Source organism: Chiloscyllium punctatum, chromosome 38, assembly GCF_047496795.1.
Source record: "Chiloscyllium punctatum isolate Juve2018m chromosome 38, sChiPun1.3, whole genome shotgun sequence".
In the NCBI taxonomy this organism is placed as follows: Eukaryota; Metazoa; Chordata; class Chondrichthyes; order Orectolobiformes; family Hemiscylliidae; genus Chiloscyllium; species Chiloscyllium punctatum.
In genome coordinates, this window is record NC_092776.1 from 44,633,391 (window position 1) to 44,659,262 (window position 25,872).

The following is a 25,872-nucleotide window of genomic DNA, read 5'->3' on the forward strand; positions in this document are numbered from 1 at the left end:
AATCAGGAAAAGATGGTGTAATATAAACAGAACTATTTGGGGCATGTAGATGGACAGAGAAACCTGATGTCAATATATACAAATCTTTAAAGATGGCAGGGCAACCTGATAATGTGGTTAAGTAGCAAGTGGGTTGCTTGGGTTTATAAATAGAAGAATTAAATATAAAAGCAGGGAGATTATGTTTGAACTTGACAAATGGCAGGCTAGGCCTTGAACAGGAAATTGTGGATAATTCTAGGCACCACACTTCAAGCAAGATGTAAAATGTAACAGAATAGAATTAGAGGAGCTTGACCACAATATAACAAGAAATACGGAACTTCATCTCTGAGGAGAGCTTGGAAAAGTAAGGAATATTCTCCTTAATTTAGATGAGATGTCCTGTTGAAGTTTTCAGTAAGAGTCATAGAGTTTTTAACAGTATGCATTGCAGCTACATTAATCATCAAACATCCATCAATTCTCATCAGAGGTTTTGACTGAGTAAATGAAGAGAAATGAAACTATTCACTCTGGAGAGTAGATGAATAACTGGGAACCATGGAATCAAAATCACCAACGAAGATGATTCTCGAAATCCATTGTATTTACCTGTTTGAGCAACACGCTTATATCTGAATGCCAGGCAGAGATGATCCTGCCACTTTCGGACGACTCGCTGTGCTTCTGGGGTTAGTCCTTCAGGATCCCGCGAGAAAACAAATGAGTAACTATCTGCACAAGTTCCATTATCATTCAGTTTTCGACATGTGTATGTGATGGCATAGTTGTCATAATCGGTGTCAATAATCCAGTGATCATCATCTGAAAAAAAACATGTTGCAAGGTACTTTTTACCTTAATGGTAAACAAAGGCTATTATATTTAAAAGACAGGCTGGTTATTTCAGCACTTTCACCACTGAGGCCCTTTCACCCATCACCTCTGTGCCCACCTACCAAAACTCGCCCTCATTGCTTTTTCAGTGCACAGACCTTTGAGGCCCAAGTGTGGCATTAACTTCTGAAACTGACCATCAGTGCGATGCCAGTATAGCCTAAAGGGATCATCAGCACTAACTTACATTAGCTACTGATCTGGCATGCCTCACTTTTAAACAGCTCACTCCTGCATGGCCTCAGCCCTTCTTGCCTCTGCAATCTCCTCTAGGCCCGTGATCCTATGAGATCACTGCACTATTCCCGTCCTCTTGTACAAACCCAATTTTAATTGCTCCAACATTGCGAGCCTTCAGCTCCCTGAGCCTTAGAATTCCCTCCTTCAAGCTCTCTGCTTCTCCCTTTCCTTCCTTAGGATGCTCCTTTTAAACCTGTTTCACTAAACCTTTGGTCACTGTACTAATACTCCCTGATGTGTTTCCAATTTAAATCCTCACAAAGCACCATGGGTCATTTTAGCACGTTAAACAAAAGGTGTTATCTAAATACTGCTGCTGCTATTAGTTTCACACTGTTTGTCTGATTCTGCTACATAAACGTTGAGCTGTAATTCCAGACCAGTGCTGCAAGAAGTAGGGAAGCAAGTTTCTCAGAAGTCCACTGATGTGTGCTTGTTCCTGTTACACATTTACTAAGACTCACTTGTCTGTTAATCCCTGTTGCCTCATTACTCTAGCCAAGTATAAGTTTATTTTGTTCTGATGGAAAGATTAAAATAGGGGGAAGAAGCAAATGATAAAGGAACCATGAATGTGAATAAGGTGTTTGGTATGCTTTCCTTAATTAGAGCGTTAAGTACAGGAGTCGGGAGGTCATGTTGCGGCTGTACAGGACATTGGTTAGGCCACTTTTGGAATACTGCATGCAATTCTGGTCTCCCTCCTTTCGGAAGGATGTTGTAAAACTTGAAAAGGTTCAGAAAAGATTTACAAGGATGTTGCCAGGGTTGGAGGGTTTGAGCTATAGGGAGAGGCTGAATAGGCTGGGGCTGTTTTCCCTGGAGCGTTGGAGGCTGAGGGATGACCTTGTAGTAATTTATAAAATCATAACACGCATGGATAGGGTAAATAGACAAGGTCTTTTCCCTGGAGTGGGGGAGTCCAGAACTAGGTTTGTGGTGAGAGGTGAAAGATGTAAAAGGAACCTAAGGGGCAATATTTTCATGCAGACAGTGGTGTGTTTATGGAATGAGCTGCTAGAGGAAGTGATAGAGGCTGCTCCAATACAGCATTTAAAAGGCATCTGAATGGGTATCTGAATAGGAAGGTTTCGGAGGGATATGGGTCAAGTGCTGGCAAATGGGACTAGCTTAGGTTGGGATATCTGGTCAGCATGGACTGGTTGAACCAATGGGTCTGTTTCCATGCTGCTGTATGACTCGATGTTAAATAAGAAAAATGTACACAACGTTTGTTAACTGTATGACAATACAAATAGAGATTGTATTAATAGTTAAATAATTAATTGGATACAGGAAATTGTCTGACTGAATGTATAAAGTTACCTTTCAGCATTCTGAATGAATCTGACTGTCAAAATTATTCAGCGTGGTTTAAAGTGTTTACTTTAATGAAAACAATATATCACAAATGCAGCAGCTAATGTTATGGAGTTGGCCTGTATGGGGCATTGTGTCCTTGGACATTGTAATCAACGCATGCTTATAAATGGGACTGATAAAGAAGCATGGTGCTGTCCCTTAAAGTATTGAACAACAGAAGCAAAGAAGATTGTTCATTTATAAACATATATATTTTGAACATAAGCTAACAAGAGGGTGGCATGGTGGTTCAGTGGTCAGCACTGCTGCCTCACAGCACCAGGAACCCAGGTTCAATTCCAGCCTCGGGCAACTGTCTGTGTAGAGTTTGCACATTCTCCCTGTGTCTGCTTGGGTTTCCTCCGGGTGCTCCAGTTTCCTCCCACAGTCCAACGATGTGCAAATTAGTTGAATTGGCCATACTAAATTGCCTTTAATGTCCAGGGATGTATAGGCTTAGATGCATTAGTCAGGGGTGATAATAGGGTAGGGCAATGGGTCTGAATGGAAGACTGCTCGGAGGGTCAGTGTGAACTTGCTGGGCCGAAGGGCCTGTTTCCACACTGTAGGGATTCTATGAAGAATGACTCACACATTCAGATACATAAACTGCAAGAAAATAAGAACAAAAAAAGAAAGCATTCATTTGTTTAGTTTTAAGTTCAATAATTGCTAAGAATGAAAACTGGACTGTGGTCACTTTAATAGCATCCACTCTTTATGCAACATCTAGAAGATATTGTATGAAAGTTTGATGGAATTCAAACATTGTAACTTCATGGTCATTCAAGTTGTCCTCTGACCCAGCATTAGGGGTAACACAAGAAAAACATGCAATGTTCAGGTTCTCACAAACAATGAATCATGGGAAAACAGAATCATAGAATGAATAAAGCCATTTGGCCCAGTGCATCTGTGTTGGCATGACAGGTTGAGAGTGCATGCAGCAACCTTTATGCCTATAGGCACGCTAGTCTGAAACTGCTCAATCTTATCTGATCTTTGAAGTTATGCAGACTCAGGTTTGGTTAGTACTTGAAGGGAACACTGCCTAGGCATACCAGCTGCAGAAGCAAAGCAAAGGGGTTGGGCGGGTGGGGGGGGGGGGGGAGGTGGGGGAGCGGGGTGGGGGGTGGGGGCGGAATCTTGTGTTGCAATGGTAGGGTCTCTATCTCCAGACTGGATGGTCTGCATTCAAGCCCCAGCTGCTGTACAGACAGGCTGACTAGGAAGTATTTCAGCATAATTTGCTTTATCAACAAAGACTGAGGGTTAAGCAAAAACCTATATAAAACACTCTCTTGGCCTCAGCTGAGTTTTACCTCCTGTTCTGGGTAGCATACACTAGACAGAAGTGACAGTATTGGAGTGGGCAGAATACAAAATCTAGAGGATGTTCCCAGGGATGAGGAATTTCCAAATGTGGAAAGACTGGAGAAGTTGGGAAGAGAGGAGATTTTGGAGAGGCATTCAAAATTATGAAGGGTCTGGACAGAGTGGATGGGGATAACTGTTCTTGCTAGTACAAGGGGGGGTTGTGACCTGGTGCATGTGGAGTTGTGTTAACTAGCAAAACAATGGAGGGTAAACCTTCTCACAGGAGAGGAGTTAGGACAAGGAATGAATACACTGTCTGACAGTTTGGTAACAGCAGGGTAAATTCAGGTTTTCAAATGGAATTGAATTGCTAAGAAAGAGTGGCTCAGTGGTATGCATTGCTGCTTCACTGCACCAGGGACCTGGGTTTGATTCCATCCTCAGGATACTGTCTGGGTGCAGTTTGCACATTCTCCCGGAGTCTGCGTGGGTTTCTTCCAGGTGCTCTGGTTTCCTGCCACAGTCCAATGATGTGCAGGTTAGTGTGGATTGGCCACTCTAAATTGTCCTGGGCTGTGTAGGTTAGGTGGATTAGCCATTGATGAATGCATAGTTATAGTGTAGGGGGTGGGATGCTCTTTGAATGCTCAGTGTAGACACAAAGTCGGTGAATGGCCTACTTCCACACTGTTGGGATTGTATGAGTAGTGGAGATATATACAGTGAAAAGGCAGTGGGTGAATTGTTCTTTCAGAGAGCAGTGACACAAAGGGCCGAATGTACGCCGAGATCCATCAAAATGAACGACTAGAAATTCATTAACAAAATACTGAGGGCATGGATTGCAAAGTCATTGGTGGGTTGGGTCAGGGTTTCCGAATGGTTGCTGAAAAGGCAGGTTGACTCTGACAGTGTAAGAGAGCATGACCTTCCTGTACTGACTGGGTTACTCACTGCCTTTCTGCAGGTGCTCGGCTGCCCCCCAGTATTTCAGCTTGAACTTGGCGGGGTTCTCAGTGTTGTTGAATGTTCCCATCATTTCAGCGCACACGATCCATTCCCTGCAGCAAGACAAGACAGACAAGAGTTAGAGCACAGAGAGAGAGAGAGAGGGGGGGGGGGGGGGGTGCGGGGGGAGCTGGGGTAATCCTGCAGACAGGAGCTGCTGGCTTCTGTTGGGCTTACGGTAGTAAAGTGACCAGGCCAGTCGCTTTGGCCGTCATCGTCTCGTTTTCAATCTTGAACTCGGCATGAATGTTACTCTCCAGGAAAATGCCCACGGGGTCCTTCTTTGCGAAAGCGTGCCATTTGCCCACATACTGGAAGAGAAAAGGTCAGACAGTCAGGAAAGGTCTCCTTCTCCCTCCCTCCCTCCTCCCAAAACCCAGGGGCACCAGCTTACCCGCGTCTTGTTGAAGTCTTCCTTCACATGGAAGTTGTTCACCACGCAGTCGGACTTTGCAAAGCAACTGGAGATGGAAACCAGCAGCAGCAGCAGCAGCAGCCCCAAGACCCTGCAGTGTCCCATCGTCCTTCAGATTCTCTATCACAAAGCAGACACACACTAATCTGCTAAAGCCAAACCGTCCTGATCCCTGAATGCAACTGGGTTCAATTGTGGACACTGAAAAGCCCAAAACACTAAACATGCTTACCTTTCACAGCGTGTGGTACAAAGCTCAAATCCCTCGGAATCCAGTCTCAATCAAAATAGGAATTCGCACTATCGTGGACAAAACTCTCCAGGCAACTCCTCTGAGCAGTTAGTTGGTTTGCCACACCTTTATATGTAGCCCCCCCCTTCCCTGCAAGCCTGACATCTGTCTTTCGTAATCTGCCAACCCCCCCTCCCCCACCTAGAGACGAGCTTTGGAATGTAAATCATTGACAGAGACCCTCGTCTCAACAGTTACATAACTGCATGATAGATAGGCTATCCAGAACCAGCCCATCCGCCACATGCAACATACTGCAGATTTTTGTTTTGCATTCATTTAATTCCATGAGCAACAGTGATGCTGCTGAGCAAAGTTCTGCTCCCCAGATAGTGCTGAAGCAGCCATCAACAGAAGGAATGGAAAGTGTCTATTTCTTCACAGAACACAAACCTGCCCAAATGTTTGGATGGTCCTGATAGCTGCTTGCATAACATTTTCCCTGTATCATCTCTGTTCCGGTGCCCAACTCGCTCTCCCACTAATAACTGGCACCAATGTTGACAGCTTTTGGCTGTGCAGGAATCACACATGTTTGTGAGAATAGTTGGAAACTGGGTCAGTGCCATATACTGCAATGTTTATTGCACTTTGTACCAGTGGAATATATTTGTTAAAGCGATGTTATCTGCACGCTGACTTCAGTTTGTGCAAGTAAACGTACTCTGGAACAAAAGGTTTATCAAGTTCAATGTGTCTCTGAGTTTATTTCTAAGTCTTCTTCAGTTGGTTTATCAAATAAGGGGAAACAAAGTAATGGCAATGTCACTAGACCAGACACCTGGACAATGCTCCTGAAAACAAGGGTTCATATCCCGCTGCGGCAAACTGGTGGAACTTTAGTTGTAATCTGCTTTGTGGGCGGCACGGTGGCACGGTGGTTAGCACTGCTGCCTCACAGCGCCAGAGACCTGGGTTCAATTCCCACCTCAGGCGACTCTCTGTGTGGAGTTTGCACATTCTCCCCATGTCTGCGTGGGTTTCCTCCGGGTGCTCCGGTTTCCTCCCACACTCCAAAGATGTGCAGGTCAGGTGAATTGGCCATGCTAAATTGCCCGTAGTGTTAGGTAAGGGGTAGATATAGGGGTATGGGTGGGTTGTGCTTCGGCAGGGCGGTGTGGACTTGTTGGGCCGAAGGGCCTGTTTCCACACTGTAAGTAATCTAATCTAATAACCAAGAAGTGTTTGTAAACATTTACTTGGTTTGTTGATGCACTTCAGAGAATGGAACATGCCATTCTTATTTCAGCTGGTTTAGATTTGACTCCAGGCCCACTGCAGTGTGGTTTACTCTGCAAGAGCCAAGCAAACCATGCAGTTCAAAAGAACATTCCCAATGGACAGCATATGCTTGACTTGCCAGTACTGCCCACATCCCATGAAAGAATAAATTAAATTAGATACCCATGGTCAAATTATATAACTCCAGATTTCAAGGATGTAAACATTTTGCTTTTATATAAGTGACCTTTGTTTATTATTTTTCAGCAGACCAGAAGATGCTTTTATGGAATAAGAACTTAAAATGCTTTTTACCATTGTTGTTGCTAAGATCCACACCCAACATGGGCACCTTGAAGAAATAATTTCACTTCATAGCTTAGCAGTGTGACAACTCCCAGGGTAAATCAGGGCTGTATATATTTGTATTTCCTCCTTCTGTCCATTCAGCCAAATGGGGAGAAATTGTGTCAGACTTCAGAACTTTGGCCTGATAGCTGCTAATTCTTAGTGAAGCACAGATTTCTCCAATCAGGACTGTGTGATCAGTGTGATATTGTGTAATGCTGTCAGATGTCGTGAATAGGGGACCTACAGCAGAACTGGGTGCAGGATCTGCTTGTGGATTGCTCGGTAGTATGTGTTAATATTATGCTGCCACTAAACAACATTACCCTCTCATCACTTTGATTGATCCTATGTTTGCCGTATCCACCAATTCGGAAAGGCAAGGACTGAAGAGGTGACAAAGAAGATGGCTGAAGGTAGAGTGAGAGACGCTGTCTAGATGGACTTTCACCAAGTGTTTGACAAGGTTCTGATTGGTAGACTGGTTAGCAAGGTTAGATCACATGGGATCCAGTGGGATCTAGCCAATTGGATACAAAATTGGATTGAAGGTAGGAGACAGAGGGTTGTGGTGGAGGGTTGTTTTTTTGGACTGGAGGCCTGTGACCAGTGGTGTCCCACAAAGGTTATTGCTGGGGCCACTGCTTTTTGTCATGTACGTAAATAATTTAGATATGAAGACAGAAGGCATGGTTAGTAGGTTTGCATATGACACTGAACTACGTGGTGTAGTGGACAGTGAAGAGGATTATTCATGGTGGCTCAGTGGTTAGCACTGCTACCTCACACTGCCAGGGACCCAGGTTTGATTCCAGCCTCAGGCAACTGTTTGTGTGGAGTTTGCACATTCTCCCCGTGACTGCGTGGGTTTCCTCCGGGTGCTCCGGTTTCCTCCCACAGTCCAAAGATGTGCAGGTTAGGTGAACTGGCCATGCTGAATTGTCCATTGTGTTCAGGGATGTGTAGGTTGGGAAATATAAAGTAATAGGGTAGAGAAATGGCTCTGGGTCGGTGTGGACTTGTTGGGCCAAATGGCCTGTTCCCACACTGTAGGGATTTATGAGTATAGGTTTGCTTGGGATTCTATGATCATCTCAGAGTACAACGTGACCTTGATTAGATGGGCCAATGGATTGCAGATGGAGTTTAATTTAGATAAATTGAGGTGTTACATTTTGGTGAGGTAAACCAGGGAAGGACTTATACAGTTAATGATAGAGTCCTGGGGAGTGTTGCTGAACAATGGAACCAAGGGGTGCAAGTGCATAGTTCCTTGCAAGTGAAGTTGCGGGTAGACAGGGTGGTGAAGAAGGCATTTGGTACATTGATCAGAACAGTGAGTACAGGAGTTGGGACATCATGTTGCTGCTGCACAGAATGTTATTTAGGCCACTTTTAGAATATTACATACAATTCAGCTCACCCTTCTATAGGAAGGATATTATTAAACTTGAGAGGGTGCAGAAAAGACTTAGAAGGATGTTGCTGGGACTGGAAGGTTCGAGTTATAGGGACAGACTGAATCGACTGGGGCTTTTTTCCCTTGGGGTGTTGGATACTGAGGAGTGACCTTAGAGATGTTTATAAAATCTTGAGGAGCATGGGAACCCCTTTTCCTAGGGTGGGACAGTTCAAAACTAGGGGGCAAAGGTTTAAGGTGAGAGGAGAAAGATTAAAAAAGGACATGAGGGGTAAGATTTCATGCAGAGGCTTGTGTGTGGAAGGAAGAAGCTATCAGAGGAGGTGGGTACAATTACACTTAAAAGACATCTAGATGGATATATTAATAGGGTGAATTTAGAGAGATATGGCAAATGAGACTAGGACAGATTAAGATATCTGGTCAGCATGAACGAGTTGGACCAAAGTGTCTGTTTCCATGCCAAATAACTCAATGATTCTATCACCCTCCAAGCACTTTGCATTCACCAGCTTTGGCTACTTGTCTAACTACCCTCCCCTGCCTCCATCCCCACCTCCTGTTCCTTGCCCCATCCTTAGTGCCTGTGGCTTCAGGCATCTAGAGTTCAGTCTTCAGCTCTGGAATCCCCTTCCTGAATACCTTCATCTCTCCAACACTCACACTCCCTTTAAAATACCCCTTTGAATCCTAGTTATTTGGTTACTTTCGTAGTCATCTGCTCAGTCATCTCCCTCAATCAGTGTCAAGTTTTGGCTCATTTTGCTTGTGATGTCCTCTGGGAATGTTCTTATTTTAAAAGCTCAATGTATAGCTCAAACGGTTCGTGTTTATTGGAGATCTGACAACTGGAAAGACTTAACAATGCAGGGAAACTAGCCTTCCAGGACAAGTTGCCAAATTAAAAAAAAATAAATTGAAATAAAAGCATATAAAGGGACCAAAGCTTTTTCTAGTGCTCCAGATGTGGTCTCACCGTCCCTACTCTTATACTCCAAAGCCAGCATTTCATTAACCTTCCTGATTACCTGCTACAACTGTGCTAGCTTTCAGTGTTTGGTGCACAAATAGCCCTAAGTCCCTTTGTGCTGCAGCTTTCTTTAGTTTATTGTCCATTTAAATAATATTTTTGTTCTCCACTCCGAATTTATATTTTCCCACATTAAACTCCATTTGCCAACTTTTTGCCCGCTTACTTAACCCTATCAATGTTTCTCTGTAAACTGTTTGTATTCCTCTTGCAACCTGTCTTTCCAACTATATTTTGTGTCACCTGCAAATTTGGCTACAGTACATTTACTTTCTTCCTCCAATCATTAATATATAGTAAACTGTTGCAGTCCCAGCACTGCTTCCTCTGGAACACCATTGGTTACAGGTTGTCAATAACAACACTGCTGATCCTATTATGGGGAATTACAGGAAGCGAGGAGGATCTCTCTTTTATAAAGTCATAGAAGCTGTACAGCATGGAAACAGACACTTCAATCCAACTTGTCCATGCCAACCACATATCCTAAATTAATTTAGTTCCATTTGCCAGCATTTGGCCCAAATCCCTCCAAACCCTTCCTATTATGGACCCATCCAGATGCCTTTTAAATGCTGTAATTGTACTAGCTTCCACCATTTCCTCTGGCAGCTTATTCGATACATGTATCACTCTCTGTGTGAAAAAAGTGCCCCTTAAGTCCCTTTTAAGTTTATCCCCTCTCACCTTAAACCTATGTTTACTAGGTCTGGACTCCCCCATCCCAGGGAAAAGCCCTGGCTATTCACCCTATCATGATTTTATAAATCTCTATAAACCTCAGCCTCAGACGCTCCAGGGAAAATAGCCCCAGCCTATTCAGCCTCTTCCCTATAGCTCAAACCTTTCGAACCTGGCAACAATCCTTGTAAATCTTTTCCGAACCCTTTCAAGTTTCACAACATCCTTCCTATAGCAGGAAGACCAGAATTGCACACAGCATTCCAAAAGTGGCCCAACCAATGTCCTGTATAGCTGCAACATGACCTCCCAATTCCTACTCTCAATGCACTGACCAATAAAGGCAAGCAAACAAAACACCTCCTCATGTCCTTTCTACCTGGGAATCCATTTTCAAGGAACTATGAACCTGCACTCCAAGCTGTGTGGCTTATCTACTCTCCTTATAGTACAACATTGAACAACTTTCATTCTCAGGGAAAAAGCAAAACTCTGCAGACAAGTAAAAGCCAAAAATAAAAACAGAAGCACTCAGCTGATCAAACAGGCTCTTCAGAGAGATGGCCTTGCATCAGGACTGAAAAAAAATTAAGAGATATGATAGGGTTTTAACCAAGCAGCGAGGTAGCTAAGGGGGATGAGTGAGGTAAAGACAATATTTATAACAAGATGGAAAACTCCTAAGGGTGGAGATTAAACCTCGTTTAAGTGCTTTGAGGAGTATCTGCATTCAGATGGCAGCTGTGAACCTGAATTTCTGGTCGCCTGGCACCACCGCACTCCTTCTCTGACTTTGACTTCTTCACTGTTGCAATGAAGACGAACATAAACTTAAGTGACAACATCGTCCCCCTTTTAATTCACCACTTTACAGACTCTCAGAATCCAAACTGAGTTCTATAATTTCAGATTTTAACAATCCCTCCCATAGCTGGTGGTGAAACTTCTGGTGTGGCCATTCCCACCTCCTCCTGAGTTTTGTCTCTGTTTCTTTACCAGCCCTTTTGGCATCTCCGTTTGCCATGCACCATCATCCCTTTGCCCTCATTTAACCTTGGCCGTCACATACCTTGTCCCCACTGGCCTCTGTCCTTGTCCTTAAACCTGACACCTCTCACTTTTTTCCCAATTCCCAATGAAATAATGAAAATACTCCCTCCACAGATTCTGCCTGACTTAGTGATATTTCGCAGCATTTTTTATTCCTTTTCAAGTGTACTGGCTGAGCAGAATGTGTTGCAGAATGTTGCTTTCTGACAGAGCACAAATCACCCGCGGCCTTTCTAGTGAACACGTGTCTGTCGGATTAAATGCAAGAAAATGTTCGTCTGACACTCAGCTAGTAACACGTGTTGTGTTTCTTAATACAAACCGCATTTTGAGTATTCAGTTAGCAGAGTCTGTAAGGAATGAGCGAGTGACCCTTTACTTATTGATACTAAGGCTGTATGATATGGAGTGACATTAAATCTAAATACTGCTGCACTTGAGTGTCCCCGTGAATTCTGGACTACAGAATCAAAGGGATTCCTCACAGAGACACTTATCCTTACATTGTTTTATTTGAAGTGGCCACTCTAAAAGAGCAACATTGCGGGCACTTACAGTGCAGTAAGGTCTCCCAGACCCGAGCCCCACACACATTAATGACCAAGCTGAGTACATAAAGCTGCCCTCTGAGAGGGTCTCACGTGGACCTGGTGATCTTTGGAGACAGTACCTGGCCTCAGTAACAAGATTGGTGATTGTCAAATGAAGATGGGGATTCACCAGTCTAATGCGTTCATCAGGATTTAAAGTGCTGACGTCAGGGATGGGAGCTGGCTGGAAATGTTCACAATCTATTAAATCCATTGCCTGCTGTCAACCTCAGAGCACTGCCAGCTGCAGATTGGCCATGTCAAATGGGATGCCTAGTGCCTGGATCTGACCTGCTAATTTCACCCCTTCTCTCCCAACCATCAATGATGCACATTTAAAACAGAAGTCAAATGGCCAACATGGGGGGTGTCAACAAGGAAGCAGTCGAACAATACTTGGAGAACAACCCACAATTCGCCAAGGAATACTTTGACAGGAAGCTCAGGCCAGAAACAATTAGTGCAATCTTCAATGGGGCAAAGGTGGAATTGGGGGTCAGGGCTTCCTTCAAAGACCTGTCCAAGCTGGAGGAGTCTGACATTATCTTTGAGCTGGTCAAGGAGCTGCAGGATGACTCCAATGTCGAGAAGCAGATACACAAGATACTGCAAAGGATTGTCTCCCTGGTCAGTGCGGACAGAGGCAGCTTGTTCACATTCAGATCAAGGAATGGCATTGCAGAGCTGGCCACACGACTGTTCAATGTGACCAGAGACTCCAGCTTTGAGAATAATCTTGTGCTTCCCCAAGGCGAGATTGTTTTCCCATTGGATATCGGGGTAGTGGGATGGACAGCAAAAACCAAGAAGATACAAAATATTCCTGACGTTACAAAGGTCTGTTGCTGTCAAACTATTGATGTTTGTTCTATAATATTTAGTAGCTACACTTTAATTCAAACCAGTAATCTGTACAAGATAACTCCCTGGAAGGAGTTAATTAAGACTCATTGTTTACAGTATGTGAATGTTATAAGGTGCTTAGTGGTGTAAAATATAGCTATAAAAGTAAATTACTAATTAAACTCCTGTGGCATTGAAGGACATTTTGCTGTTTTACCTCTCCAGCTGTGTTATCTTTATATTGGGATTGTGTGGCTCCCGGTCTCTTATTTTAATTAACTGCATCCCCTTCTCTTTATTGTCTCTGTGTGCTTTTGGAATTTTCTATTCCTTTTCTTTTGCTGTCTTTTCTTGCATTGTCTGCAGTACTGTGGCTTCTTTGTGTCTTTTGTTTGGTGCTGGGAGATGATAATTAGGGAATGGATTCAATAGAGCCTTGGGGTAATGTCCAGTGAGTATTGGTGATGTGCCCAAGGTGAAGAGTTGGAGTGGAACTCCATGTGAAAAGGGTAATTTCATTTCGCATCTGATCCCCAGTTTTCATTGTTCTAGCACCTTCCCTTTGTGTGGTTGTAGCCAAGACCCCAGACCTTCAAGTTGTCACTAATTCTCCAACAAATTTTCACTAATTCCTTAATAAAAATTGGCAGTCAGGCAGTATCGCCTGGCATTGGGAAATCTGAAGTTAGTGTATATGTGTGTATACGTCTTAAGATTTAAAATTAGCTTACAGCCAAGATGGATATATCTTGAGTAGCACACATAGAAGAGAAATTTAACTATATTAATGACAAAAATATAGACACCATGCAAAAAATATAATTCTCCTAGAAAATAAACTAGTATTATGTTCCTGTCACAGTTTATTTTCTGTTTTGAGAATCATTGAATCTACAGTGCAGAAAGAGGCCATTTGGCCCATTGAGTCTGCACTAACCCTCCTGAAGGCTTTTATTCCTGATGAAGGGCTTTTGCCCGAAACGTCGATTTCGAAGCTACTTGGATGCTGCCTGAACTGCTGTGCTCTTCCAGCACCACTAATCCAGAATTTGGTTTCCAGCATCTGCAGTCATTGTTTTTACCACCTTGAAGAGCATCCCAACCTATCCCCATAACCCTGCATTTGCCATAGCTAATCCACCTAACCTGCACACGCCTGGACACTATCGGGCAATTTAGTACAGCCAATCCACCTAACCTATGGATTGTAGGAGGAAACTGGAGCACCCGTGCAAACTCTGCACAGACAGTCACTCAAGGCTGGAATTGAACTTGGGTCCCTGGTGCTTTGAGGACATGACTGCTAGTCTGGGTCTGCGACGGGTGGTGAGGGAACCAACAAGAGGGGAAACTATACTTGACCTCATCCTGAGCAATGTCATGCATCTGTCCATGACAGCAGTGGTAAGAATGGCCACCACACAGTCCTTGTGAAGACAAACTCCCACCTTCACGTTGAGAGTAAGCTCCATCGTGTTGTGTGGCACTTATCACTGTGCTAAATGGGACAGACTTCGAACAGATCTTGCAACTGAAGACTGGGCATCCATGAGGCACTGTGGCCCTCCAACAGCAGCAGAGCTGTACTCCAGCACAATCTGTAACCTCATGGCCCAGCAGTTCCTCCACTCAACCATTACCATCAAGCCAGGGGGCCAATTCTGGTTCAATGAAGAGTACATGAGGGCATGCCAGGAGCAGCACCAGGCACACCTGAAGATGAGGTGTCACCCTGGTGAAGCCACCAAACAGGACTCCTTGCATGCCAAACAGCATAAACAGCAAGTGATAGAGCTAAATGATCCCACAACCAACGGATCAGATCTATGCTCTGCAGTCCTGCCACATCCAGTTGTAAATGATGGTGGATGATTAACCAACTCAGTGAAGGAGGAGGCTCCACAACTATCCCCATCCTCAGTGATGGAGGAGCCCAGTACATCAGTGCAAAAGATAAGGCTGAAGCTTTCACAGCAATCTCCAGCCAGAAGAGCTGAGTGGATGATCCATCTCAGGCTCCTCCAATGGTTCCTAGCATCACAGGTACCAGTCTTCAGCCAATTCGATTCACTCCATGTGATGTCAGGAAATGGTTGGAGACACTGGATACTATAAGGCCCTGAATAACATTCCTGCAATAGTACTGAAAACATATGCTCCAGAACTTGCCTCTCCTGTAGCCAAGCTGTTCCAGTGCAGTTACAACACTAGCATCTATCTGACAATGTGGAAAACTGTCAAGGTATGTCCTGCACTTAAAAAGCAAGACAAATTTAACCCGGCCAACTATTGCCCCATCACTCTAGTCTCGATCATCAGTAAAGTGATGGAAGGTGTCATTAATAATACTGTCAAGCAGCACCTGCTCAGCAGTAACCTGCTCAGTGACACTCAGTTTGGGGCTCTGCCAGGACCACTCAGCTCCTGACCTCATTACAGCCTTGGTTCAAACATGGACAAAAGAGCTGAATTCCAGAGGGGAGGTGAGAGTGACAGCCCTTGACATCAAGGCTGCATTTGACCGTGTGTGGCAACAAGGAGCCCTAGCAAAACTGGAATCTATGAATATCGGGGGCAACCTCTCTGCTGGTTGGAGTCATACCTGGTACATAGGAAGATGGTCATGGTTGTTGGATATCAGTCATTGCAGCTCCAGGACATTTCTGCAGGGGTTCCTCAGGGCAGTGTCTTGGCCCAACCATCTTCAGCTGCTTCATCAATGACCTTCCCTCCATCATAAGGTCAGAAGTGGAGATGTTCGCCAATGATTACATAATGTTCAGCACCATTTATAACTCATCCGATACTGAAGCAGTCCATGTTAAAATGCAACAAGATCTGGACAATATCCAGGTTGGGCTGTCAAGTGGCAAGTAACATTCCTGTCACACAACAGCCAGGTTATGACCATCACCAGTAAGAGACAATCTAACCATCGCCCTGTTTACTCTACTAAAGGACATTAGTGAACCAGATGGGTTTATCCAACAGTCGACAATGGTTTCCTGGTCACAATTAGGCTAAGTTTTCATTTGGTCCCAGATTTTTATTGAATTGAAAATTCACCACATGTCACAGTGGAAATTCAAATGCACATCCCCAGAATATTAGCCTGGGGCTGTGGATTACTAGTCCAGGGACATGATCACAATGCTACCAAGTCCCTAAAAGATAACTATGCTCCACTATCACCTGATGAAGGAGCGTCACTCCGAAAGCTAGTGTGCTTCCAATTAAACCTGTTGGACTATAACCTGGTGTTGTGTGATTTTTAACTTTGTACACCCCAGTCCAACATCGGCATCTCCAGATCATGTCTACTATCCAGTAGAACTGCAAGGTTTTCTCACAATAGAAGAGGCTATGTTCGTTATGTTTTGTCTGGAGAAAAGCATTAGCTCTAATTTTAATCACAAATAACCTTTGAGCCGTTTGAAGTCTGCCATTAATACATAAGAGTTTAGAATAGGTTATATAGATTGGCTCTGGCTGTACAAACTGCCTCCAGACACTAATGCTCATAGCATATTGAAAGACATTGTAACGTGACGTGTGTGAGGTCTATTTTCTTTGGTTTACTCTGTAACTGGAAATGCAACAATAACTTGCATTGATATAGAACTGCTCGTGTGTTAGAATGACAAGACACTTCAGAGGAGCATTATCAAACACAATTTGACACTGAGCCTTATAAAGAGATAATAGGTCAGATAAGCAAAAGCTTGATCAAAGAAGTAGGTTTAAAGGAGGAGGGACAGCTAGAGAGGCTTAGGAAAGGAATTCCAATTCTTGCTGCCACAATGGCTGAAGGCACAGATATCAAAGTTCTCTGTAAATTGACAATGGGAGCCCAGAAGTGAAGCAACGCAGAGATCTCGGAGGCTTGTGGAGGTGAGAGGGAGAAATGAGAACACTGAGGGAATTCAACACAACCATGAGAATTCAGAATTGAACCGCTGCTGAATTGGGAAGTCAATATAAGGCTGATAGGTGGATAGGACATGGCCCAAGCTGGGATTGGGCAGCTGAAGTTTATAGAGGATGAAAAGTGGGACGTCATTCATATAAACAGTATGTATTCATTCTCGGTACCTACAGTTGGATTTTATATGATGGTAATAAGCATCAGAGTAAAGCTACACTGGTCTGCTTAATCCTAAACTCAAGTACTTCCTTCATTAAATGAGTAATTCCAATTTCAGCCCTTACTATTCTTGTAAAAAAAGCCCAGCAACCAGCACCCTTTTGTATTGTCATTTAGCTGATGTTTTGCTCATGTTAAAACCAAAATATTGTGAAGAATCTTTTTCAATTCTATACTGTAATTATATCATGTTTGATTATTTATCTAGATATGTACATATACACTGAATATGAGCCTTTACTAAACATAAAATTTTATATATATCCCTGAATATATGCTATTCAAACATGTAGATAATGAATGCAGTTATACGACCTTATTTGCACACTTGCTATCTGTGTAAGTATGAGTGCACACATGCTACCCATAAAAATATAATATCCATATTCAGAGCTACCCATGCATATATCTACACACACACTCTACTTTTATAAAGTATAGGCCTTCCAATGAACTGTGCTTTTTAAGCCCAGCTCCACAAAGGATTGGAGCTATACTCTACAATTGCACTGAAATACTGTACCGTGGTGAAAAGAATAATTCCAGTAGATAAATGTCTTCCAAAAGAACCGAGAAAGTTTTTCTGATGGAGAGGTGCTAGTGGATTGAAGGACACCGTTATTCAAGAAGGGATAAACCAGGAAACTACAAGCCTGTCAGTCTAACCTCAATGGTGGCAGAACTATTAGAAGCAATTTTGAGGGACAGAATGAATCTGTGCTTGGAAAGGCAAGGATTAATCAAGAATAGTCAGCATGGTTTTGTTAAAGGGAGCTCATGTCTAACCAACTTGATTTGAATTTTTCAAAGTAACCAGGTGTGTAGATGAAGGCAAAGCATTTGGTGTGATCTACTTGGACTTCAGCAAGGCATTTGATAAGGTCCTGCATGAGAGGCTGAGAGCGAAGGTAAGCGTCCTCGGGGTCTGAGAAAAGTTTGGCAAATCAGCTCCGGAATTGGCTGGGTGTCGGGAAGCAGAGGGCAATGGTTTGAAGGCTGTTTTTGTGACCAGAGGCCTATGTCCAGTGACATTCTGCAGGGATCGATGTCGGGGTCCTTGTTTTATGTGGTGTATGTATAAACTATGTTGATGTAAGAGGGTTCATCAGTAAGTTCGTGGATGATACAAAAATTCGCGGGATAGTAAATAGTGATGAGGATTGCCTTGGAATATAGGAGGATAGAGATGGTCTGGTCACATAGTTTGATAAGTGATAAATAGAACTTAAGCTGGACAATTCTGAAATGATACACCTAAGGAGGGCAAACAAGGCAAGGAAATACATAATGAATGATAAGAGCTTGGGAGGTACTGAGGATTAGAGAGACTTCGGGTTGCTTGTTCATCAGTCCCTTAAGGTAGCAGGACAAGTAGATAAGTGGCTTAGAAGGCATATGGGATATTTACATTTTGTTATCTGAGACATATCGTTTAAGACCAGGGAGGTGATGCTAGAACTGTATAAAACATTGGTGAGGCCATGCTAGAATATTGTGCCAGTTGTGGAATCCACATTATAGAGGGGAATGTAATTGCACTGGAGAGGGTGGAAGAGATTTACCAGGATGTTGCCTGGGCTGGAGGCATTTTTGTTATGAAGAGAGATTGATAACTTGTTTTCCCCGGATCACAGGAGGCTGAGAGGAGATGAAATTGAGATGTGTAAAATTATGAGAGGTATAGGCAAGGTAGACGGGAAGGAAAGTTTTCCCTTGGCAAAGGGATGAATGATCAAGGATCATAGATTTAAGATAGAAAGCAGAAAGATTAGCAGGGATATGAGAAAAAAATCTTTTCACCAAGAGGGGTGTGAATCTGGAAATCACTGCCTGTAAAGGTGGTAGAGACAGGAACTTTCATAACACTTAAGAAGTATTTAGATGTGCATTTGTGATGCCAGGGCATGCAAGTCTATGAGCCAAGTACTGGAAAATGGGATGAGAATAGTTAGATGGTTGGTTTTGACTGGTGCAAACTCAATGACCTGAAGAGCCTTTTTCTGTGCTGTAGGGCATTATGATTCTGACTCTATGATACCACAGCTATTAACTCACAAACACTTATGTTAACTTAAGACAATAATGCATAATCCTTCTAAACACATGAGATTGATTGAGAGAAAGATCAAGAAGGATGAAAAAGCCATGCATTGCACAGGACATGTCTTGCACAAGCAGTTTGTGTTTGTCACGTGGTCAATATACAAAGTAGCATCTCTGACAGGAACATACTGTACTTGAAGCATTTAGTTTTCTAATCCTGAAGTTTAATTATGCAATCAATCAAATTGCCTATATCCCAATTTTTGATCTTCCTGGTCATTTGCCAAAATGATTTTAGAACTGTGCTTTCCAAAGGACATCAAACCTGTTCCGTTTTAACTGTGCGAAATGACATCAATACTGTTTGTTTTACAAGTTATACACAATGGCCTGATTTTGTTTTCAACTGACTTCAATGGAGAGCAAAATTGAGCTGAGTATATAGTTTATGGTCTATTGAATATTGTATGTTATAGACAATTGATAAAATTTAAAATCACAGTAGAAAACTCTCAACTATCTGCAACCACGCTTTCCTCCATTGGTAAGAGCATTGAGTACTAGAGTTGGGAGGTCATGTTGTGGCTGTACAGGACATTGGTTATGCCACTGGTGGAATATTGCATGCAATTCTGGTCTCCTTCCTATAGGAAGGATGTTGTGAAACTTGAAAAGGTTCAGAAAAGATTTACAAGGATGTTGCCAGAGTTGGAAGATTTGAACTATACGGAGAGGTTGAATAGTCTGGGGCTGTTTTCCCTGGGGCATCGAAGGCTGAGGGGTGACCTCATAGAGGTTTATAAAATCATGAGGGGCATGGATAGGATAAATAGGCAAGGTCTTTTCCCTGAGGTCGGGGAGTCCAGAACTGGAGGGCATAGGTTTAGGGTGAGAGGGGAAAGATATAAAAGAGACCCAAGGGGCAACATTTTCACACAGAGGGTGGTGTGTTTATGGAATGAGCTTCCAGAAGAAGTGGTGGAATCTGGTACAATTGCAATATTTAAAAGGCATCTGGATGGGTATATATGAATAGGAAGGGTTTAGAGGGATATGGGCCGAGTTCTGGCAAATGGGACTAGATTAGGTTGGGATATCTGGTCGGCATGGACGTGTTGGACAGAAGGGTCTGTTTCTGTGTTGGACATCTCGATGACTCTATAAATGTCTCCTGCATGGCTTTTTTTTACTTTAGCACTTATTAAAAGTTCCTTTGTAATGTTAGTTGTTGTAAATCCATCTCGTCAGTAAATCCGAAATTGGCGACTGTAGCCTTGAATTTCCTTGCATTTTCTGCCACAGCTGGGGGAATATCAGGTACTTATTCACATGTGTAATCAGAGTCCAAGAAAATCTGAAATTTAATTTATACTTGAGATGATTTGGATGCTTTCCAATTGTCAGCAACCGTTTTACTGAAGATTTTCAATACCTCACCCGCGATAGACAAACTTTACCAGCTTAACTGTAAATGCCTAACCCCTTCCTGACAGCAAAGTAGAACTCTTCCAGATTTTCACAGACTGACTTTTCCCATTTTGAGCTTGCAAGCTGATGGGTTCAGACTTTTCGTGGAAATTTAATTGGATGCAGTTTGACTATTAAAGTATTGAGTAAAAGTGGAGAATTTGTCAGATATAGCATTTCTTCCTCAAATTAGAAAAGTAAAGGCAATGTTCAAACTTCACGAATGGAGGAATAAATCTGTGTTTTTCCCGCATATGGAATTATAATTGTATCAGGCACATGAACATTTACTTAGATGTTTAATTACGAGGGCAGTATTATTGCAAAAATTGCCTCGAATAAATTTGGAGACTAACTGAAGTGTGACTGTGGTTTTCCCCTAGGATGTCCACTTTTCTGAATTTGTCGATAAACAGACTGGCTACACAACTTCTAACATGTTAGCTGCCCCTTTGATGCAGGGGAAGGAGATATTAGCCGTCATAATGGTGATCAACAAAATTGGTGAACTACAATTCACCAAAGAAGACCAGGAGGTAAATGAAAAGAACCATTTGAGATTTTGTGCAAGTTGAAAGAAAAATAAATCTATTAACTATTTAATTTTTTTAAACATTTCTAGGTTTTTACAAAATACCTTAGTTTTGCATCTTTAGCACTGAAATACTCACATTTGAGTTACCTGTACAACGTGGAAAGCCGACGATCCCAGGTAATATGAGTTCAGTTATAATATATTCTATTTAAACTTGAATCTTTCACTAATACCCATTTATAACATTTTAATGTTTTTCACTGACGTGAGGTGGGGATTCAGGCTATAGCTGTAACACTTGAAACATCACTCTTTTGTTGATAGCTAGAACACTTTAATCATCCTCAGCTATCAACCATTTTCCAATTATATTACTCAAAAATTACATGAAAGTTCATAATCTAACTTTCAGTGTGAGACCTGTATAAAATCATGAAACATATTGTCAAGTATGATCAGTTTCTTTGTTCAGTCACCTTGTTGTCCATTTGTTCCAACTGATGAGTAGTCAAACTTGTGTTCCTTAAAGGCACTACTGGTGACCCCTCTAGAAAGACACCCCAAATCCTTTATTTCTTGGGGTCCAGATGAGCAAGCTTGAACCAAATACAGGAATCGTGAAATCTTCCTTCATTTGTATGAAAGTTTGGTTAGACTGCACTTGGAGTATTGTGTGCAGCTGTGGCCCCCTTAACTGAGGAAGTACAAAAAAGCTTCACCAGATTTGTTCTTGGGATGGTGAGATTGCCCGATGAAGAGTCTGTGGGCTGACAGGGCCTGTATTCTCTAGCGTGATCTCATGTAAACTGTTTTCCCTGGTTGGGGAGACTACAACAGGGGACATAATTTAAAAATAAGGGGTGGATCCCATTTAGGACCAAGTTGAGGAGATTTAACTATTACTTCAAAGGTGGTGAATCTTTGGAATTGTGTATTCCATAGGATTTAGTCTTTGAATATGTTTAAAGTGAAGGTTGATTGGTTTCTGACCACCAATGGCACACAGGGTAATTGGGATTCTGTGGGTAAACGTGTTTGATCAGCCATGATCATATTAAATGGCATTGCAGGCTAGCTAGGCTGAATGGCCTATACCTGTTCCTATATGTTCGTCATGAAGTTGATCCACCTAAGGATGTTCATTGAGATGTAAGTATTGAATGAATCCCTTCCTCTACACAACACTCTGCTTTTCTGCCAGTAATTCAAATCATTTGAGATCTTTACCTAGCCTGAAAGGAGTTCTGCTCTTGAATGTGTGAATCTGAGCTACAAAAGAAAACTATTTACACACAAAGCTTATAAAGGTAAGATAGATTCGCCGTGGTCCTACAGGGCCATAGGATTGCTTTCTCATTAGAGAGATGACTGATGGTGGTTTAACCTGAGGGTCACCAATGCCTTAGGTAAGGGGGTAAGGTTGAGAAGGTGGGGCCTTCATGATAACCTCAGTTGGTGCAGGAATTTCATTTGGGTTGGAGTCACTCATAAACCAGCTCAAAATATGTGGCACTGGAAAAGCACAGCAGATCAGGCTGCATCCGAGGACCAGGAGAATCAACGTTTCCTGATGAAGGGCTTATGCCTGAAACATTGATTCTGCTGTGCTTTTCCAGCGCTGCAGTTTTCGACTCTGATCTCCAGCATCTGCAGTCCTCACTTTCTCCTAATCATAAACCATTCATAATTGTACACTATAAACATAACCACATTAGGGTTTTATCAGTGAAGGAAGAAAAGAAAGCCCAGGTTCCCTGCAGTTTCTCAAGATAATCCCAAAGGACTGTTCAGGCTAAAGTTGATATCCAATGCAGCATCCAGATAGCCTTATAAATTGACATCCAGCATGGATTCTCCTTGTGTCTTCCACCAAATAGACTCAAGATTGTCTTTTGCTGCATGCAAAATCATAATACGGTGGTAATTGCATCCTACACCATTCTCCAATAGCTAGCTCATTCATTGTGGTAGAGATCCACACATGACAGAATACAGGATGCTCCACAATAAACAGGTATTGTGGAGTATTAAATTTTTGAATCCTATGAATGTGAACAGGCTATACCCAGAGATGGAGAAATATACCAAGTGAATGAGTTGCTCTTCTCATCCAGTTAGATACCTCCAATCCCTAACCTATAAATGATCCAAAAGCTGACAAAGCAGGTACCTGAGATGGAAAGACATTGCAAAATATTATATATCAAAGAGAGCATAGCAATGAGACTAGTATCATCACCTTTCAATAGCTGATAAGCTTATTCTAATTGGACCAGTTGAAAAAGACATGACTGAGATCGTAATCTTTTGTGGGGTAAGATTCTCAGAGGGTATGGAATAAAGGCAGGAAAATGGAAATGAGATGCAAATCAGTTATCATCTAATGGAATGGCAGAGCACAAGTCCACTCCTGTTCCTGTATACAACATATTCTTGCTTCCCCAGTATCCATTAAATTATGCTTTACACCGAACAGGCAAGCTCAAAGTCCTCACTAAATAGGCTTGTCTGTGCACTGTAACACTCTGAATACCTTAATCAATAGTTACCGTGTGAACGCTTCCTAACAGCACAGTGGTTGTACAAACATGACATGGACTGTAGTGATTCAGTAGAGTGACTCACTAACACCTTCTCAAAGGTAAATGCGGATGAGCAACAAATGCTGGCTTTGCCCATACTCTATGAAAGCATAAAGAAGCGAAAGACATAATTATCAGATTTGGAGTGACAAAATACCTTGTACTCACGGTTCTGTAAATATCTGTTTGTATCCCATCAACAGATCCTTCTGTGGTCTGCCAACAAGGTATTTGAAGAACTTACAGACATTGAACGTCAATTTCACAAAGCTCTATACACAGTTCGCGTTTATTTAAATGTCGAAAGATACTCAGTTGCTCTTCTGGACATGACTAAGCAAAAGGTAACTGTTACAATGATGCATCTTTTCACTTCTAGTTTATTATTTTAAAATGTCAGCCACAATTAAATGGATGATAACATATTGTTTAACGAAACAAATACAATGCAATGCAATCCTAGGAGTTCTTTGACGAATGGCCAATCAAGATGGGTGAGGTCCCTCCTTACAAAGGCCCGAAGACCCCAGACGGCAGAGTAAGTTTATACACACACCAGTTCATGTTCAGTCCCCAAAACATGTCATGTGTTAATGTACCACTAACAAACAACTATCTCTCAAACCATGTAGGAAATCCACTTTTATAAGATCATTGACTACTTGTTGGTGGGGAAAGAGGAAATCAAAGTCATCCCGTAAGTACAACCAGGATTTTGCAAAGCAGTAAAGCATATTTTAATAGATAGGACAAAATCATACCAAGAAATCATCATTTTTAATTCATTTTGTACTTGTAGGTCACCTCCTGCAGATCATTGGTCCCTTGTAAGTGGGCTGCCAACGTATGTTGCTGAAAATGGCTTTGTAAGTTAATTTTTAACAACAATGATTCGCTTTGTTGGTATTGTTTACTTTCCTTTTCTATCACCACTCCATGGGTTAATGTTCACGGCAGCAGCCATTGGCATTCACAATCAATATATCATCTCATTGTGTAGAAGTGGCTTGCATTACTCTGTAAAGAGAACATTTATCATTGTAGTATCATTTAAAAACTGCAAGACAGCAAAATGTTCATACAATGGCAGGATTAAAATAGCAATGATGTATCATTGTGGATGCTTAACAGTGCTTTAAATTTTAGTCTATTTTACAACCAGAATCATATGCATTAATTAATATTTCATAATTAGCATACCAAATAAAGAAATAAGTTGACTTCTTAGAATCCCTACAGTACGGAAACAGAATGTTTCCTGTGAGTGAACTGTTTTACCATGTTGGACTCAGAGCAGAAGTGGGTATTGCAGATGCTGGAGATTAGAGTCAAGATTAGAATGGTGCTAGAAAAGCACAGTAGGTCAGGCAGCATCTGAGGAGCAGGAAAATCGATGTTTTGGGCAAAAGCCCTTCATCAGGAGGGCTTCTTGATGAAGGGCGTTTGCCCGAAGCGTCGATTTTCCTACTCCTCGGATTCTGCCTGACCAGCTGTGCTTTTCCAGCACCACTCTAATCTTGACTGAAATTTTTTCAGCCCACTCATATTAATTTATACTGTGGAAGGCACCATCCAAAGCCAACATTCTGGCTTTTTTTCTATGATGTGGACTCTTCCTTCACCAACCTGTCCACCCTCCCTTCCCTTGGCTTGGCATACTGCTGTTGTAAATTTGACCCATTTTCCTTTTGGAGCTCCCTGCAGTTCCAGCCTCCTGTGTTGATTTAAAATGGGCTTTCTCTGTGCTGCCCCCTCCCTAAATGCTGCACCATCCAAGCTCCTTCCTGGCCCATCATTCCAATACTATTCACGTCTGACACTTGGCTGTCTTCAATCTCCCCTCTCCTTTGCCTCCAGTGTTCTGTACAAGGGTGGGCCAGTCTCCCCTGACTCAGTGGTCATACTTGCTATGCCCAAATCCTTAAACTCCCTCCCTGGTGGTCACCCAAATCATTGGTCCATACTCTCAGTTGTGCTAATTGTTCTCTCTGTCTGCCTCTCTCTTAATTGCTATCAGTTGGGTTTTTGGCACCACAAATTCCTTCCACACTCTCAATCCTTCTGTCTTCTAATGCTACTCTTTCTCACCTTTCAAAACTTCCAACATCCTTCCCTTGGTCCTTCCTGGTTTGAATCATAGAGCCTTGCAGTGTGGAAGGGTGTTATTATGGACCAGACCAAACCCTCTCAAAACATATCAATGAGATAGCCTCGAACCTAACATTTCATTTTTTGAAGGGTAAATGTTAGCGTTGCATTCCAGATGTAATTCGAGGCTTGAAGCAAAACACACTTTATTCATACACTATAGTTAAAATACAATAAAAGAAAGAAGAATTGGAATAACTTAACTCAATTGGAAAATTTGACAGAATAATAGACTATTTAACTACAAAACTGTAACT

General features: G+C 42.3%; 2 protein-coding genes across 6 annotated transcripts in view; one reads left to right on the plus strand and one right to left on the minus strand.

Moving 5' to 3' along the window:
- The window catches only part of rbp4 (retinol binding protein 4, plasma), a 90,468-nt gene extending 84,856 nt beyond the window's left edge, over positions 1-5,612 (minus strand). The window contains exons 1-5 of the mRNA XM_072557743.1: positions 5,454-5,612; positions 5,201-5,341; positions 4,984-5,117; positions 4,753-4,859; positions 595-807 (exon numbers count right to left, since the gene is read on the minus strand). Coding sequence (XP_072413844.1) covers positions 595-807; positions 4,753-4,859; positions 4,984-5,117; positions 5,201-5,326 — 580 coding nt within the window. The 5' untranslated portion in view covers positions 5,327-5,341; positions 5,454-5,612. The remainder of the gene's footprint in view (positions 1-594; positions 808-4,752; positions 4,860-4,983; positions 5,118-5,200; positions 5,342-5,453) is intronic.
- Positions 5,613-12,086: 6,474 nt separating this feature from the next.
- The window catches only part of pde6c (phosphodiesterase 6C, cGMP-specific, cone, alpha prime), a 49,332-nt gene continuing 35,546 nt past the window's right edge, over positions 12,087-25,872 (plus strand). For 4 of the 5 annotated variants that reach the window (XM_072557744.1, XM_072557745.1, XM_072557747.1 and 1 more), the window contains exons 1-7: positions 12,087-12,690; positions 20,734-20,886; positions 20,973-21,062; positions 23,671-23,811; positions 23,931-24,005; positions 24,100-24,164; positions 24,267-24,333. In XM_072557744.1, coding sequence (XP_072413845.1) covers positions 12,205-12,690; positions 20,734-20,886; positions 20,973-21,062; positions 23,671-23,811; positions 23,931-24,005; positions 24,100-24,164; positions 24,267-24,333 — 1,077 coding nt within the window. In that variant the 5' untranslated portion in view covers positions 12,087-12,204. Of the gene's footprint in view, positions 12,691-16,509; positions 16,588-20,733; positions 20,887-20,972; positions 21,063-23,670; positions 23,812-23,930; positions 24,006-24,099; positions 24,165-24,266; positions 24,334-25,872 lie in introns of those variants that run through there. The other variant, XM_072557748.1, reaches the window with a different exon arrangement.